The 16,268-nt window shown below is 57.4% G+C and overlaps 2 protein-coding genes across 9 annotated transcripts; one reads left to right on the forward strand and one right to left on the reverse strand.

Moving 5' to 3' along the window:
- The first annotated feature begins 1,293 nt into the window (after window positions 1-1,293).
- Window positions 1,294-11,206, forward strand: MAB21L4 (mab-21 like 4). Of its 2 annotated transcripts, XM_086844668.1 has the most exons (8): window positions 1,294-2,380; window positions 5,157-5,343; window positions 5,496-5,619; window positions 6,534-6,988; window positions 8,075-8,297; window positions 9,105-9,258; window positions 10,071-10,427; window positions 10,621-11,206. In XM_086844668.1, the coding sequence occupies exons 4-8, from the start codon at window positions 6,571-6,573 to the stop codon at window positions 10,711-10,713; spliced, it is 1,245 nt and encodes a 414-aa protein (XP_086700794.1). In that variant the 5' UTR covers window positions 1,294-2,380; window positions 5,157-5,343; window positions 5,496-5,619; window positions 6,534-6,570; the 3' UTR covers window positions 10,714-11,206. The 2 variants fall into 2 exon arrangements, with proteins under 2 accessions (XP_086700794.1, XP_023789339.1); XM_023933571.2 differs by lacking the exons at window positions 1,294-2,380; window positions 5,157-5,343; window positions 5,496-5,619 and having other exon boundaries at window positions 6,462-6,988; window positions 10,621-10,786.
- On the reverse strand, window positions 11,055-15,284 carry AGXT (alanine--glyoxylate aminotransferase). Of its 7 annotated transcripts, none has more exons than XM_023933568.2 (11): window positions 14,882-15,280; window positions 14,565-14,757; window positions 14,155-14,219; window positions 13,982-14,082; window positions 13,637-13,707; window positions 13,259-13,343; window positions 12,891-12,986; window positions 12,599-12,668; window positions 12,401-12,496; window positions 12,074-12,202; window positions 11,055-11,804 (listed from the first exon to the last, which is right to left on the reverse strand). In XM_023933568.2, exons 1-11 carry the CDS (start codon window positions 15,119-15,121, stop codon window positions 11,697-11,699), a joined length of 1,254 nt encoding a protein of 417 aa, XP_023789336.1. In that variant the 5' UTR covers window positions 15,122-15,280; the 3' UTR covers window positions 11,055-11,696. The 7 variants fall into 7 exon arrangements, with proteins under 7 accessions (XP_023789336.1, XP_023789334.1, XP_086700788.1 ...); XM_023933566.2 differs by having other exon boundaries at window positions 12,074-12,259; window positions 14,882-15,173; XM_086844662.1 differs by having other exon boundaries at window positions 13,259-13,412; window positions 14,882-15,173.
- Between the last annotated feature and the right edge of the window lie 984 nt (window positions 15,285-16,268).

The following is a 16,268-nucleotide window of genomic DNA, read 5'->3' on the forward strand; positions in this document are numbered from 1 at the left end:
TCCTCCCAGCCCCATAGCAGAGCCCACTACCCCCCACAAAAGGCAGCCTTAGAAAACGACTGGGAAAAAGCACAAAACCCTACCCACCCCCCACCCCAGTCAGACCCCATGCTTGGGGAATGGGACATGTGGAAGGGGCCTGGGGAGCTATTAACGATCCAGAGCACATTCAGCACGGATGCTTTCAGGCAGAGGGAACTGCAGGTCAGCACATGGTTTGGATTTGGCTCTCCCCTCCCTTCCAGCTAATTGGGCCAAGCCCAGAGAGCATTCCCTGCAGATGCTAAACACGTGTGTGGCACAAGCATCACCTCCTGTGGGGCAAAACTAGTCCTGGAAGCTCCCTCCCCAGGGTGGGAGAGGCAGCCAGGTAGACCAGGGAGGTCTGTGGGTGTTTGAGGGGAGCTGAGGTTTAATGAAAGGGTTTGAACTTGTTATCTGGCCCAGGCTCAAAGAATGCAGCAACACAGATCACGCGCATAGATGTGGGTGGTGGGAAGGGGCTGGAGGGTAGCCAGGAGGATGGAGGTTACTGCAACACCAGGCTCCTGCTCCCCCAAACCCCCAGCAATGCCTGCCTCCACTCTACAGGGGCATAGGAACAGGGGGGACCTCTTCCCCTATCCCATCCTTTCATCTCCTCCTGCCACCCTGGGACCCTTCTGAACCACATGGCCACGGCATCTGGTGGCCACATGTCATCTGAGCTATGGTGACAGGGATGTTACTGGCTTGCCGTTGTGTCCCCTCCCCCCTGCTAGGGGAGTCCCAAATGAGCAGAAGGACATGGGCCTGGGGGGTTCCAGGTGCTGTTCCCCTGGGAAGCTCAGGGCTGTTTGGTGATGCTGGGGGATCACAGTGCCACTGGAACACAGAAAAGGAGCTGTGGCTCTGCCAGCCACTGCTGACACCAGCACAAGTGGGGATGTGCAATCACTGAGAGGGACCCAAATCCTCTTCCCTGGGGCAAGCTCTAGCCCAAGGCTCTTGCCCCACCACTGCAAAGCCAAGGTTTTGAAATGCTGAGGGTGCTGCTGGCTCTGGAGAGATGGGGCTGCTATCAGGGGCCCGGCAGCACCAGGGGACACCCTACCAGCTCAGCTGCCACCCTGGCACTCCCCACACCAGTCCCTGACCACACGTCTCAGGGGAGCACAGGGACACACCACCTCACTTAGGGATATCCCTGGCTTCTGAGGCAGTCCCAGTGCAGGGAACTGTGTCAAAACCAGGACACGAGGCTGAAACCAGGGCCGAGTGAAAGTCTTATCCCTAGCTGAGGCTCCTGCAGCAGGCAGCTGGGTGAATGGAAGGGAAAGCCAGCCCAGCACCAGTTTTAATGAAGATTTCAAACCTGTTGTGAAGCCACATTGGCAAGTCTGGCATCACACAGGGCTGGGGCTGGCCGCGGGCACCTCCAGCATTGCAGCGGAGCATCGGAAAGCAACATCAGTTTTCCCAATCCAGCTGAAAGCTCCTCGGATGTTCTGCTGCTTTGATTATTTGACAGACCATGTTTTTTAAATTATTCTTGTATAAATATTTATGCATTTTTACAAGAACCATGCTTTGAGCAACAGGCCACGGCAGATGAAGGGCCAGAGGGGAGGGGGCTGGCTGCTGGGTTGTTCCATCCCGGTTCTGCAGGTCAGCTGGGGGTTGAGCAGGACTGGCAGGGACACAGGGCAACACTCCTGCCTGGGGCCCCGGGGCAGTGCGTGCCGGGTGCTGACAGCACACACAGCCCCGCCACCCTCCAGCCAAAGGTGGCTGTGATCCTGCCTTTCCCCCTCACTCCCCTCACCCCTGCAATCCCTCCCCAGGGAACAGAACCCAGCCAAACAGGGGACCGGCCTGAGGCCAAACCTCCTGCTACGGGAATCCATCGCCGGCTGCTGCTGGGAGCCCCACGCAGCCCCACACGCCTTCCTGATCAGATCCGAAAACTGCTTCCCACAGATACCCTGAGCCAGAAACCCCCCCTAGGCAGCAAGGGCTGTTGGCAGAGTGGAGATCACTTCTCCATTGCCCACTCCCACCTTGGCACTGCACCCCAAGCTCAGAGCAGGTCGGGGAGAAGGCAGTGGGTGCCAGGAACGCCTGAAGGAGTTCCAGGAGAGAAGGGGAAGGGGGTGGAAGGCTCTGGGGCCCCCATACCTGCCTCCAAAGCCCTCAGTCTGCAGGGATAGTGCCTGCAGCAAAGTGTGCTTCTGGACTTCCTGGTGGGGACTCTCTCTGCCAGCCCTGTCCTGCTCCCCAGGATTGTTGCTGTGGATTTTGGGAAGGATAAGGGTGAGCTCCCCCCCTCCCCCATCCACAGATGGGATCCACAACCCAGCCTCGAGTTTTCCACCGAGCTCAGCAGAAATTCACGCAGAAGGTCAGTGACCAGAGAAAGGGATGATCCATCATTAAATAAATTGTTTTCATTTCCCAGGATAAAGGGGAGGAAAAGGGGAGGAGGGGAGGTGTTGTTGGATCAAGACTGGAAAATAAAAGAGCACAAGGCAGGAAAACCGCCCCCTGTACTCCCCGCAGAGAGCAGCCCCAGCTCCTTCCCTGTGCCCTCACAAGAGTTTTACAGCCAAAGCTCTTAATGTGATTATAATAATTATTTCTTTCCTAGCAATTCCCCCCCACTCCGCCTTGGTGTTTTTTGGTTTTGTTTTGGGGTTTTTGGGGGGTTTCTTTGTTTTGTTTTGTTTTTTTAATAAACAGCCTATTTTGAAATGTCACTGGGGGAAGCCGATACTCCAGCTGAGCCCTAGCCTGGAGGAAGGAGCAGGGGCAGGGGGAGCATGCGAATGTGTGTGGATGCATGTAGGCAAGCATGTGTGTGTGAGAGCGTGGGCACCCATGGGGACACCCCACTGCAGCACACCCAGGGCTTGAAACGGGAAAACTTAAAGACCTGGCCCTGCCCCAGGGATGAACAGACAGGAGATTCTTCACCCTCCCTCTCATTCTGGGTGCCCCACTGAAACCCCCATCTTGCACCTCTCATCTCCCACCCCTCTGTGTGGTCCCCCCCAAGCCTCAGGGCTGAGCTTTGAAATCTGTTGAAAAGAGACCCCTTTTGCCAAAATAAACAGCCTGTCATGTTAAATTACTCTCTCTTCCTCTCTGCCTTCCCTGCCTTTGTCCCCCCTCCCCATCCCAGCTGTTCTGTTGGGGGCCATGCCACTCTGGGGGCTTGTGGGGTGCAGAAGTGCTGGTGTGGAACTGTGGTGCTGGGGCAGAGCATAACCTACCTCCCACATGCCCCTGTGCCCTGCCATCTCCTCAACCCTCCAGCTCAGCACCCCAGGATCTTTCTGCTGGGTGATGATGGCACCTTGCAGGGTCTAGGGTGCAGCAGTCACACTGCACAACCCTACAGAGAGGCAAGCTGGGCGAGGGACACTGGGGGCTCATTGCAGCTCCTCACCCACCTCTGCTGTGCCAAGTGCTCCCATGCCCCCAGGTTTTTTCTTTTCTCTTGCTTGCACTTGGCTGTTATTTTGGGGTTGTCTTCTCTCTCCTTTAATAGAGCTAAAATTAATGGAACCGTAAAATGGTGAGATGAAAACAGTTATTAGCTCGTTCAGGCCAGACTCTTTGCCACTACCAAGGCACTTGACAGCAGCCTCTGCTTGTCCAGACACTGTGCGTTCCAGCCATGCCTTCCATATCCTAGCTGACCTTCTTGCTAGAATTTTTTTCCTGCTGTTTTTTGGCCAATGGAGGTGTGCTCAGCTTGGCCTGATTGCAGGGTTGAGTGTCCAGGTGTTGCCCCAAATGCCCAGCCACACAGTGTCCCTGCCCTATGGCTCACCCCTTGCAGCACGGCCCCAGCAGGGCTCAGCCGCCCATCCATGTGGGACAGAGCTTCTGCCCCCACCACCTGATCCACACCATTCCCTTGCCACGCCAGCTCTGCTCCCTCCTGCTCAGAGCATTGCTCAGCATCTGGAAGCACCTTCAGCTGCTCCCACCATCTTTGTCAGCAGATGTGTCACTGCCCAGCATCACTCTTCCTTCTCACATGGTGCCTGCAGGAGGGTCCCTCACTATGCTTCCTGTGCCTGGCAGCAGCCAGGAAGATGCTCCTCCAGGGCCTGCCCCTGGCCCCTTGCCTATAGGGGAGAGGAGAGAATGAGAAGGGGAGAGAAAGTTGGTAGAGGAAGGGGAAAGGGGAATAGGAAAGGAGAAAGGGTGAAGAACAGGAAGGGGAGAAAGAAGAAGAAAGGAGGAAGGGAAAGGCAGAAGGGGGAAGGAGGAAAGGGGAGAAGGGGAGGTTCCAGAGGAGGTCCCAAATGCTACCTTCTGCATCAGAAGGGGCAGAAGGCAGCATTTGCAGTACCAAACTCTTGATTGTGGCACCCAGAGGCCCCAAAAGTGCAGGTGTCAAAGCAGAGATGAGCCAAAGGGATCACATCACACTGGCTCTTCCTGCCATCAGAGCTCTGGCAGCGGGCTCAGCCAGCACTGTGTCAAGAGAGCAGGGTTACCCCACTAGCACCAAGACATCAGGGGGACAGCTGTGTTTCCCTGCCCAGCCCAGCCTTACCTTCCTATAGAACCACCCCTGGCTCTCAGTTCAGCTTCTGCATGATGCCCACAGCCTCCTCCAGCATTCCTGTCAGGCACTGAGAGAAGGAATGTCCTGGCTGCTGCTGCAGCAGGGACTCCATCCATGACAAAATGATGCTCCATGGGTGCACAGCAACCCTGCCAGCAGTGAGCTATGCCTCGGAAAAGTGGTGGCCTGCATCTCTCTGCCCTCTTCTTCCCACACCAAGGCATGAAGCAGTAATCTGTCTTGCCTGGCTTGGGTTCAGCATTCTTCAGGATAAGCCCAAGTCACCTCTGATAGGGGTCTGCTGCTTTCAGTCCCTCTCTGGGATGCCAGCCATCTTGTCTTCCCCACATGATGAGGGAGAGTAAGACCTACCCCCTCAGCCCTGTTGAGACAGCCATTGGTGTGGGGGATTGAGCATCCCCTGCTCAGATGGGGTGAAACCTGAATGGCAGGGCTTAGGTAAGGACATGCAGGGCCCATCACCCACTGTTGGGGTTTAAAATATGGCTGAGACTTCCCAGCTCAGAGCACCCACAGCCTTCTGGTAGTGAGGAGCCCAGTGCAGGCTTAATGACTCGAACTTCATGTGCTCAAGGATGCTCTGCAGTTGCTCTGACTCTTGGAGCTCCTTCAGTCAGCTGGCAAAAGAGTAAATGAACATGAGGGAAAGGCTCCTATCTGCAGGGCACCTCCTCAGCCACGGGGAACTGAAGGAGGCACAAGGATGAACTGGAAATAACCCCTGGGGAGATCCAGAAACCTCATCTGGGTTGTTTAAAAGGGTGAGCATGAGCCACAGGAGGTGAGACGACCATCCATGAGCCCCATGGCACTCTCCCTCCCTTCCAGAGAAATGGTCCCCATGCTAATCTCGGGCCCCCTGATGCCACAGAGCCTCCCTCACTTCCCCATTTCTTTCCCTGCTCTGAATCAGTGTGCAGGAAAACCTGGGACAGCTGAACTACGTTGTACTGCAGTGAGAACCCAACCTTCCAGCCACAATCACTGAGCTCCGGCTCCAGGTCTGCGCATCTCGGGAGCGAACGTACCTCTGGAAGGTGACGGCACCCAAAAACATGCCCGGAAATCCCCATTCCGGGATTTGTGAGAGACAGGGAGAAATGAGGACAGTTCTGAGGGTACCACCGCGGGCAGCTCGGGCTGCAGCGAACCCCAAAGCTTGGAGCGGGGCTGGGGGCTGCAGCGGTTGGGCTGAGGGACCGCGTGGACCGGCCCCGCCGCCCCCGGACCCCTCCCCACGGCGGCTTTGGGGTCGAAATTCCCGCTTTGTGAGTCCTCCCGTGCCCATCCTCCCGCAGCCCGGCAGGAAACCTCGCCCCGGTGAGCGCAGCGAGGCGGCCCCGCTCGTAGAGGGGCGCCGGGGGCCGCCGCACCTGGGGAGCTGGAGGCTGATGGAGCCGGAGCCCGTTGTTGACAGAGCATCGGCAAAGCACGCTCAGGGTCCTGCAGCCCTTCCACAGCCCCGCCGCACGGCCCGGCTCCAGCAGCAGTCTGCCCAGCTCCTGTGGGCGCCACCCAGGTCAGGAAGAGCTGCCTGGGCTGAGCTGGGCTAGGCCGGGCTGGGCTGGGCTGGGAGGACAGTGGGTCCCTTCACCTGGCACTGGCTGTGAGAGGGAACTGCCGGCACGCAGTCCCTGTGCCATGGAGGGTGTGAGAGAGCACACAGAGTTGCCCTGGCGTGACCCACCAACTGAGCACCGCCGTCACCTTTCTGGAGTGCCAGAAGTGGGGCCACGGTGTGACTCAAGCCCCCGCCCTGGGTTTGCCCTGTACCTGTCCCTGGGAGCCACCCAGCACCCGGTGTTTGTCAACGCCCGGCTCTGCTTCCCTCCGCCCGCCCCACGCCGGCACCCAGCCCTGCCCTCCCTGCCCACGCACCTTCACTGCTGCTCGGGGCAGCGATAGAGAGCGGCAGAGCTGCCATGGAAGCCAACACTTCCCTCTGGCACAGCTACCTTGGGGTGGTCGTGTCCCGCGAGAGGCAGCGGATGGAGCATTTCCAGCGGGCCGAGGACATCCTGCTCACCCTATTGGAGAGTGTCCATGCCAGGGAACCCCGCTTCCTCGTGGAGTACGCCAGGAACCTGGAAGCCTTGGAATTCTCTCTCTGTGCCTCTGAGGACGCTGTCGCTCTCGAGATGCCCGTGCGTATTGACGGTGATACCCTGCGTGTGCTGGCGTGCCAGCCCAAGGACACCCCAGGCAGACATCCTCCAGAGCTGAACACCTGCTATCTGGGAGTGTGCTCTCCAGGGACTGGTTTGGAGGACTGGACTGGTGTTGTGGATGTGATGGAGCACGGAGGTGGTGCGGGGTGCCTGCTTCCAGGCAAAATCCTCCAGCATCTGAAAGAGCTCCTTGTTTCAGCCATCGTGCATTGCCAACGCCTCTTCCTGCTTCAGCCAGGTACGTACACTGGCAGCGTGCTTCCCAGCCAGGAGCTGCCTCCAGTGCCTGCCCAGCTTCCCAGCTTGGCAGTGATCCCTGTGCAAACATGATGGGAGGTATGTTCCTGGGCATGTGGCCCACCTGCAGGCCAGGTGAGCAAGCACCTCACTGTGTGCTCGGATGGGCTTTGCCTCCAGCTAAGGAAGGGGAGATGCAAACTATTATTCCCTGCCATCCCAGGGCATCAGTCATCCTCAGGAATCTTCACCTGGGACGGATGGCACCCTTCTTGGTGGGTGCAGGGTTCACCCAGCCCTGCTGCTAGTCCCCAGGTAGGGTTTGCTTAAGGACTTGGTGTGCTTAAGTTAGGGTTTACCCTAACTACATTCTCCCCTCCACCTCTTGGCCTCCAAGTGCCCCCTGTTCCCTAGAGGAGGCTGTTTGGAGAGTGAGCTGGGAGTGTGTCAGAGCTCGGAGTGTGTCAGAGCTGGAGCAGGACCCTGGGGCATGGGTCTGACCCTGTGAACACCTCAGCCCCAGTTGGCAGCAGTGTCCTTGGAAAAGATGTGGTGGGAGGGGACCCTGGGAAATGCCCATAGCAGTTCCTTAAGCTTCTTCATGCACTTTCATCTCCCAGTGTGTTTCTTGAAGTAAAGCTCAACCAGGGTGAAAGGGTGATGTGAGAGGACCAGTGGGTCTGAAAGTCTCCTAACCCAGTCAAAGGAAGTCCACCATCCCTCCTTTCTCTGTGGCCAAGCCAGTGTCCTTCATCCTCCTCCACCCGCACAAAGCAATGAACCTTTTCTGATCCATTTTTCTCGGGCTGCATTGCTTTTCTTGGCTCTGTTCAGCCACCCAGAAGCACAGCTCAGTTTGATCGCTTGAGACTTCCTGCCGTGCCTGACCTTGAGGCCTGCAACTCTTCTTCCTGTAAAACCACCCCAGCATGACTGGGAGAAGGGATTTACCCGAGGAACTGCAGCCAGACTGCAGCATTGTCGAGTGGGGTGGGACATGGCCACGGGTGCTGCAGCACACACCTGGTTCAGCCTGCGGGACTGGCTGTGCTAACCTCCTCACTGCTTCCAAACCCTCTGCATCTAGGTGACATCAGTGCTGAAAACCTGCAGGAAGATGCCATGGAGCTCTCCCTGCTGATCCGTGGCAGCTGGAAGACCATTCGCTTTGACATTGTTCCTGTGGTGAGGAGGCAGCAAGAGCCACTCTGGCTCCAGAGGCGACAGAGAGACAGTGGCTTCCCTGAAGGCAGCCTCAGGAAGGCCACAGAAGAGGCACACTTTGTTCCTGCCTCTCCCCATTGCTGGAGGTGAGAGGCACGGCTGCATGCACAGCAGGGTGATCCTGTGCCAGGGATCTCCCCTGGCGGGCTGCACTGCTGGGTGTAGGCAAAAAGAGGTTGGGAAAGGGCAGGGACATGTCAGCAGGGGTTGAAGTCAGCCCCCCATGATGTGCAAACCCCCTTCCCTGTGTTGGAGAAAGAAATCTCAGACAAGTTTCAGACAGCTCAGGGGAAGAGAGGGAATGCAACTGGAGGAGCCCCCTATAATTATTCACTGGAGCTGCACCCTGAGTGTACAGAGGGTGGCATCTCTCAGGTCCCTGCTTGGGCTTCTGAGACAAGTCTAGGCACCTGGCAGCAGCAGGGTGATGAGGTGCCTCACAAGGTGGGCTGGAGGACAGAACAGGACTAGGCTGATGTATCTTGCCTGCCAGCACAACTACCCAGCCCCATGGTGGGGCTGAGCAGCCAGCTGGACCAGACCATGTTTATTTTGGAAACAAAGTGGTCCAGCTGGCTGCTTGGCCCCTTGTTGGGGAGCAACCCAGCCTCCCCTCCCCACTACACGTAGGGGAGCACAACCCCACTTTACTCCACTCTTGATCCTCCTGGGAAGGCAGGAGCTGCTTAGCAGTGTTCTCATCTCACTCCACACCTCTGAAGTTCTGCTCTGCCAGAGGCAAGAGCAGGAGGTAGATCTGAGATGCTGCATGGACTGGGACCCCATGTGTGGCATGGAGGTATTCCCACACACCAAGTCACTGCAGGCATACTCTCCCCATCCTGGAAGGATCTTCAGCGCCCCTCCCACCAGATGCCACTCTCTTCCTCCAGATCCTCCACTCACCTTCCCATCCTGAAGCTGCTCCGAGAAGTGGACACCCTGGGGGGACCCCGTCTGGACAGCCTCCGCCTGCTCGACCAGCTCCGTGACCAGGACTGGGGAGGGGAGGATGGGAAAGGCAGTCTCACCTTCAACCACCTGAAGGTAGGTTGGTTCTGCTGGCTGGGACCATGGCTCTCTGGGCAAGCAGAGCCACAGCTGCTCCCCTGCACAAGAACCCCAACAAGGGCTAGTGCCTGCAGTGTTTTGGGGTGTACCAGCTCATGGTTGTGCCACAAAAGGATGGGTGCTGCTGCCAGCCATGGTTAGAGGGCTTTGATCCTTCTTCCTTGGCTTGAACCAGCAGCCTCCAGCTGGAGATACTTTGTGAATTCAGAGCTGGGGCTCTGCACTGGTGTGCAGGGCATCATCCCCTGGCCCAGGCTGCCTGTGTCTGTGGGATGGAACCCCTGTGCCATGCTGCAGGCTGTCCCATGCCCTGGTGTGCTGTGACATGCCTGTGCAGGGCTGAGGGTGGTGTTTCTGATGAGAAAAAAACCTCCTCTCCCCACTCAACCTGTTTTCAACATTCTGGAGCCATGCCAACTGGCCATGCTGGGGACAGCATGTGGTTGCACAATCCAGATGTGCCCTGCCTTTTGATGGCTCTCCAAGCCAAGGGTCAAGAAGGGTGCAAGGATGTTTTCTGCTTACAGAATGGCTCCAGCTCCAAGTAACCCAAATCCTGTGTCCTTTGCTTTGTGATGCATTCTTTAATGTTTTGGGGGTGGTGCTTGTGGTTTTTTTTTAAAGAAAAAGGGCAGATGTATGTATTTGGCCTTCAGAAAAGCATCATCTGCTCCAGCCCCCATGGATTTGGCCCCACAAGTGGTTGCATGGTGACCTGCAGGGTGTGAAGGGACAGCCTTGCTGGGATCATGCCTTGTGCCTGATCCTGTGCTCTTCTTTCTGCACAGATGGTGTTGCTGTGGAGCACAGAGCTCTTCCCCTCTCCGGAGGACTGGCAGGACCTGGAAGGTTCTGTCTACCGGCTCTTGGTGATCCTTCTCCGCTGCCTGGCCACCCAGCACCTGCCCCACTTCCTGAACCCAGGGGAAAACCTCTTCCAAGGAATGGCCCCAGATCTTGCCTCCCTCTACCATAAAGTTGAGAGTTTTGCCTGGGACCCCCAGCGCTTCCTCCGCTTCCATTTTGGCCTCCATGGGTTCAGTGGCAGCTGGCAGGCAGACACAGAAACCCGAGCCCTCCTGCATCTCCCCACCGAGGATGGGTCCTACTGGGACACAGCCTACTTTGACATGCTACTCAGCCAGGTAACCCCGGCCCTTCAGCTGAACTCGCCAGGGAGCACCAGAAGCCACCTGAGCTAGGAAGCTTGGGATCACTGCAGTTGTCCCCACAGAACCCTCTGGCATGCTGTGGAGGCTGTGGGAGGCTGGCAGTGCTGGGGCATGGAGCTCAAGCAGAGCGGGAAGCCCTCTCCCCTCACTTCCCACCTGCCTTTAGTTTCAGGTGTACCGGATCCAGGACAGCGCACGCCGCTCAGCAGCGTCCCAGCTCCTTAGCAAGATCCTTCAAGAAATCCCTCAGCAGAGCTGAGTGGGACCCTGCTGCTGCCCCATTAGAGTGTCTCGAAACTCTGGTGGGGTGCAAGGAGAGCTATAGGGCCAGGGATCAGTGTGCTGCTGTGTCATTTATTGAGGGAAGGTGGCAGGGGAAGAGAGCACATCTGCTGTAGCTGGGGGGCATACACAGCCTCTTGGCTGCCCTGGTGGACCTGGGCACTGGGTGCTTCATGGTACACAACCTGGAGGGGGATGGCATTGGTTGGTGATGGGAGGGGAAGGGACCTGTGGTCATATCCTACATGCAGCTCTCTGTCAGCTTGCTGAAGGTCACCATGCCCTGGTGTTAGCATTCAGGAACACATAATCACTGAATAGTTATATGAAGGTGCTTTATTAAGAGCTCTGGGTGTCAGGGGTACACAGACCCAAATCCAACCCGACTTGGTTTTGAGTTGAACATGCTTTTATACTTTATTGTTATATAACTTTCATATTAATTATTAAACTTACATTGTTATATTGTATGCATTGATTTTACCCAAGCATGGATTTCTCATGATCCCCCCAAACCCCTAACATAGTTTCTTATGATTCTTTAAACAATAATTCTATCTAATCCCATCTAACAATTATATCATTTATTATATACTGACTATACAGGTGCAGTTTCACATGATCTTAGCAAGCACAAGGCCTAACATTTCCCAGGGCCTACTTTTAACATTTTCCCCAGGGTTTGCCAAGCCTAACTTTCTTTCTACCTCCCCAAATGTTCTATGATTTAGTATCACTGGGGCCAGGGCAAGGGGAAGAACTGAGGGGCCAGGTCACTGGGGAATAATGGGAGAAGCAGTTTCAAGCCATGTCTTAATCTACTGAGCACATCCTTCTCCTCCACGGCCCCTGCTATCCCAGCTTCTTTCCACTGTGCCTTGTCTTGCTGGGTGCTGCGGGGTCCCTCTGCAGCCAAGCAGTGCCAGGCCACCTTCCCCAGCCTCCCCCTGCCCGGGGTGCTCACAGCCTGCTGCGCTGGCAGCACCTCAGTGCATCTTGCAGGGCTCGGAGTACTCGCTCCACGTTGGCACTGCTTGAGTTGCAGCCCATGAGGCCTATGCGCAGGACCTGGAGGGGAAGGGTGAGTATTTGTGAGTGCCTCAGCAGCCCCGTGTGGAGCTGGGGACACACGACACAGCTCCCCCGCTCCTATTTAACACACCGTTCCCTATAAAGAGGCGTCACCCCGCTAATTACGTGCGCGGTTATTCAATTAGGAGGTGACTGTGTGATTGCTCCGGGCAATGGGACATAGCCAGCCGCACGCTGTCAGAGTGGCGCTGGATGCAGGGTTCGGTGCCCAGCCACGGGCAGCAGGAGGGGAGGACTCTGCCCACCTTGCCCACCGTGGGGCCCAGGCCTCCAGCGATCTCCATGCCGTGGTTGTCCATCAAAAAGGCCGTGATGTCCTTCCAGTTGTAGCCCTCAGGCACCCTGACAGTGGTGATGGTGGGAAGTCTGGCCTTCTGATGAGGAAGAGAGGAACTGGTTTCAGTCCCATGGACCCTGGTGACCCCAGCACACTGCCAGGAGAGAGCATCACTGAGGAGGGAGTTTTTTCTCTGGCATTAAAATCTGCCCAGGCACATATCCAGCTGCACAGGGTTGTGTCCTCACACTGCCCCTACTCTGTGGCGCTGGTGGTGGGCTTGCCCTGCACCCACCTCCTCCTCCACAAAGAGCTCAAGCCCAATGTCAAGCACCCCCTGGCACAGCTGGGTGCAGTTGGTCTGGTGTCGCTCCCACGAGGTCTCCAGACCCTGTGGGCAGAAAGGGGAGAGAAGGTCTCTGCTGCTGACAGGCGGTTCCTCCAAGCCCCATGGGTGCTGCTGGTGCTCCCCTGCCTGCCTGGTGCCACTCACCAGTTCTGCCAGCATGGCCAAGCCTTCCCGCAAGCTGAAGAAGCTGTTGATGGGCGCCGTGTGGTGGTACCTGCAAAACTCAAGGGGCACCCACAGGGCTTCAGCTTGGCTGCAGCACAGCAGCCCCTTGCTTGTGGCCGGGGAAACTGAGGCACGGCATCCTCCCTCCTCATCACCCAGTGCAGAGAGTTGTGACCGGCAGCCAGGGTGATGGGGAGGCAGCCCCTGAGCCAGGACAAAGGCTGGGTAGGGAGCGGTTGCAGCCGTCGGTAACAAGAGAGCCTGCCCTCACCTCCGCGGCTCCCCATCACAGCCCCAGTAGTTTGCCAACCAGCCCATGTCCAGGTAGAAGGATGGGGGCTTCGTCTTCCTCTTCAGCAGTTTCTCCCTGGCAGAAGAGAGTACTGGGGAGAGGTGGGACCTTAACGCCACCAGCTCCAAGGTGGGATCAGCCCTGTGGGAGCGGGGACTCCCCTAAAGCGAGCGCAGAGATTGGCTCCAGCTCCCAGTCACTACCCAGGGGTGGGATGGGCTCCCCCATAGCACTGCTGCTGGGCATGCTCTCCAGAGAGTGGGACTGAAGCAGGTGGGCTGGCAGAGAGGAGATGGTCTCTCCCAGCCCCTTTGCCTTCCACCCTGGTGAGATTGGGCTGCTCTTACCTGGCTCGCTCACTGAATGAGATGGGGGCACTGCCAGGGGGTGCGTTGAGGACTTTCTGGGACCCTGAATACAGGACATCGATCTCTGCCCAAGAGGGAAGACAAGGCCTTAGGAGCCAGAGGCTCCCAGCAGGAAAATGCTGAGCCCTCCGACCTAGATGCAAGTGGTGGATGGAAAGCACAAGGATGGCACACATGGCAGGTCCTACTTGTGGTCAGGCTGCTTTGGGAGGGCCCCTGGCACTGCTGATGGTCCCCAGTTTTTAGTGCTGCTAGCCAAAATGCAGGCGGAGGGGCTAATGCCACTGCTCTCTCTCCCTGTCCCAGGCATGAGCCCCTTCATCCCCTGGATGCCCATGATGGCATTGTGGCTCTTACCCTGCTGGTCCATGAAGATGGGGGCTCCCCCAAGAGATGCCACTGCGTCCACAAGCAGCAGGCAGCCATGCCTGTGGGAGAACAGAGCTCAGCCTCGTGTTCCTGCCACCTCCTCTTGCTACACCTCTGCCTGCAGCCCTGGCATCCTGGTCCCCACAGGGACTGCGTGTCTCACTGGCACTGCTTCCAGTACAACAGAGCCAGAGAAAAGCCCAGCACTTTTAATAATTTTTTTTGAGAAATTTGTCAAAATTTTAATCATTTTTTGATAAATCAGCAGGCCCAAATCCCCAGTGGTGACCTTGGGGTGCCCTCAATCCCCGCGGGTGCTGGTCATGCACTGACCGGTGGCACAGCTCGCCCAGCCCCTCCAGTGGCTGCAGCACCCCCGTGGAAGACTCGCCGTGGGTGATGAAGAGCACCAAAGGTTTGTGCTGCACCAGGCCCTGCATGACACAGAGGGAAGGTGACCACACTGGAGGTCAGCTTGTGCCCTCTGCATAGTGGCTGGCACTCACCTGCTCGATGTCTTGCAGAGTGAAATACTTGCCCGGGGACTTCAGCAGCTCATAGACATTGGCTCCTGGGAGGAATTTAGGCAGAGGAGAATGAGGTTTGGGCATGCTTCTGACTGGGCAGACACCTGCTCCATGGGGCAATTGGTCACGCATGAAACAGGAGCAGAGCCACCTGCCAGGGTCTGACCTCCTGCAGATTTGCCCAGTGGAAAAGCCATAAAGCCAAAACAACATAAATGGAGCGGCATCATTCTTGGAAAAAAACTGGAGTGCTCTCTAGCAGAGTGCTCTCTGATTGTGTGAGCTGTGTCACTGAGCACTATCAGGATTGGGACAGGATTGGGGAAGCACCCTGTCTTCAAGCCCAGTCCCCTCAGCCCTGCCATGCTATCTGCCTGCTCCCAGCATACCCAGCCTCCTGGCAATATCAGCGGCACGTTGTCCCCAGATGCCGTTGATGGCCACCAGTGCAGTGTCACCTCGCTCGAGCAGGTTGAAGAGGGCAGCCTCCATGGCACAGTGGCCGCTGCCACTGATGGCCAAAGTCAGCTGGTTCTGTGTCTGGAAGGCGTACTGGATACCTGCCTTGATCTCATCCATTACCTGTGGCAGCAGGACGCTGGCCAGCACTGCCATTGCTCCTCTTGCCCCAGCAGAGCTGTTCTAACCTCTCCTGGGGGTGAGGAAGAGGAGGGGAGGGAAGGAAAGCTGGGTTGGGGCAGCTCACCTGCAGCACTTCAGGGTGCATGTGGCCCAGGAGCTGCCGAGCGCCAGCAGCCTGGATGCGGCGGGGTACATTGCTGGGCCCTGGCCCGAGCAGCAGCCTCTCTGGCACGGCCAGGGGCCGCAGCAGCTCCTCCGGCGGGGGAACGCGGAGCAGGCTGGTGGCCATGGCACGATGTGCTGTCCCCAGGAGCTGAGCCCAGAGAAGAGGAGCAGTGCAGGCTGCCTGAGCAGCTGCCAGCATTGCAGCACAGTGTATCTTGTGCCAGCAGTGTCCAGTTTCCCCACGGACCTTGACCCAGAATTCAGTGCTCCCCCCTGCCAGTCTGGACTCTACCCTTGGTTGCCTGCTCTGTCTGGTTAATGTGTCACCTGTGCTATCCCTGATGTCTTGGGCCCCTCGTTTTGGGGGATGTCTCCTTGCTAGTGCTCATCACTCTCCAGGTACGCCAGCCTCTGGTACTCCCAAGCACCCAGGCAGTCCCTGTCTCCTTGGCCCCCACAACACCAGGGCTAATGTTTCCCAACAGTACCCCAGTAGGTGGGATCCCTGCTCTGGGCACCTGGATCCTGTGCCATGGGATGGTTGTGCTGAGACTTCTCTGGCACAGCTGCCATGCTCATAGCTCCTCCTGCAGCAAAAAGTTTCTGTTGACCAGGGCTCCCTGACCAGGGACCTGTCTTGCAGAGGGGTGTCTGGCTGGGTGACAGCCTGAAGGAGGCTGGCCAGTAGGACTGATGTGCACCAGGGCTGTGGACTGGGACACGGACACATTCCCTGCCACAGTGAGCTGTGCTCTGCAGGCTCAGCCTGGAGCATGAGCATCCCAGTGTATCCTGAGAATGCCACAGGCCCCAGGTGGCAGTTTGATATTCTGTTACCTGCCATGTGTACCCACAGCACGTTGCATCGTGCCCAACCTCTGGCACATTCTTCGCCATCCATACCCTGAAATGCAAACAAGCTGCCAGCTTTAGCAGACCCATGACTGGGTCCCTGCCCAGAGGAGCCCCTCAGTGAGTAAAGCTTTTGCTAGGGATGGCAGCATAGGGGTGAGAACTGGCACCAGTGGCTGCTGCTGAAGATATAAGGGACACCTAGAGGACATCTGCCCAGCAGCTGGGTGGCTACCACTGAGAGGAGCTGAGGGCAGATGAGTCTGCTCCCACATGGCTGATGAAAGCCACAATCAGACTGGGGACTGCTGCCCAGCCATCATCTCCCCAAAGCCATGACGACATATCGGATGAAGATCTCCCAGTTGCCTGTCCTCTAGGAAGATTTGGGGCATGGCTGGGGCGGGGGTGCGTGGCTTCGGGGCTGCCGTGGAGCGAGGGTGGCCATGCTGCTGGAAACAGCTGGCAGCGAAGGAATAATCCGCTTTCTGCGC

This window comes from Cyanistes caeruleus, chromosome 10, assembly GCF_971803275.1.
Source record: "Cyanistes caeruleus chromosome 10, bCyaCae1.hap1.1, whole genome shotgun sequence".
Classification (NCBI taxonomy): Eukaryota; Metazoa; Chordata; class Aves; order Passeriformes; family Paridae; genus Cyanistes; species Cyanistes caeruleus.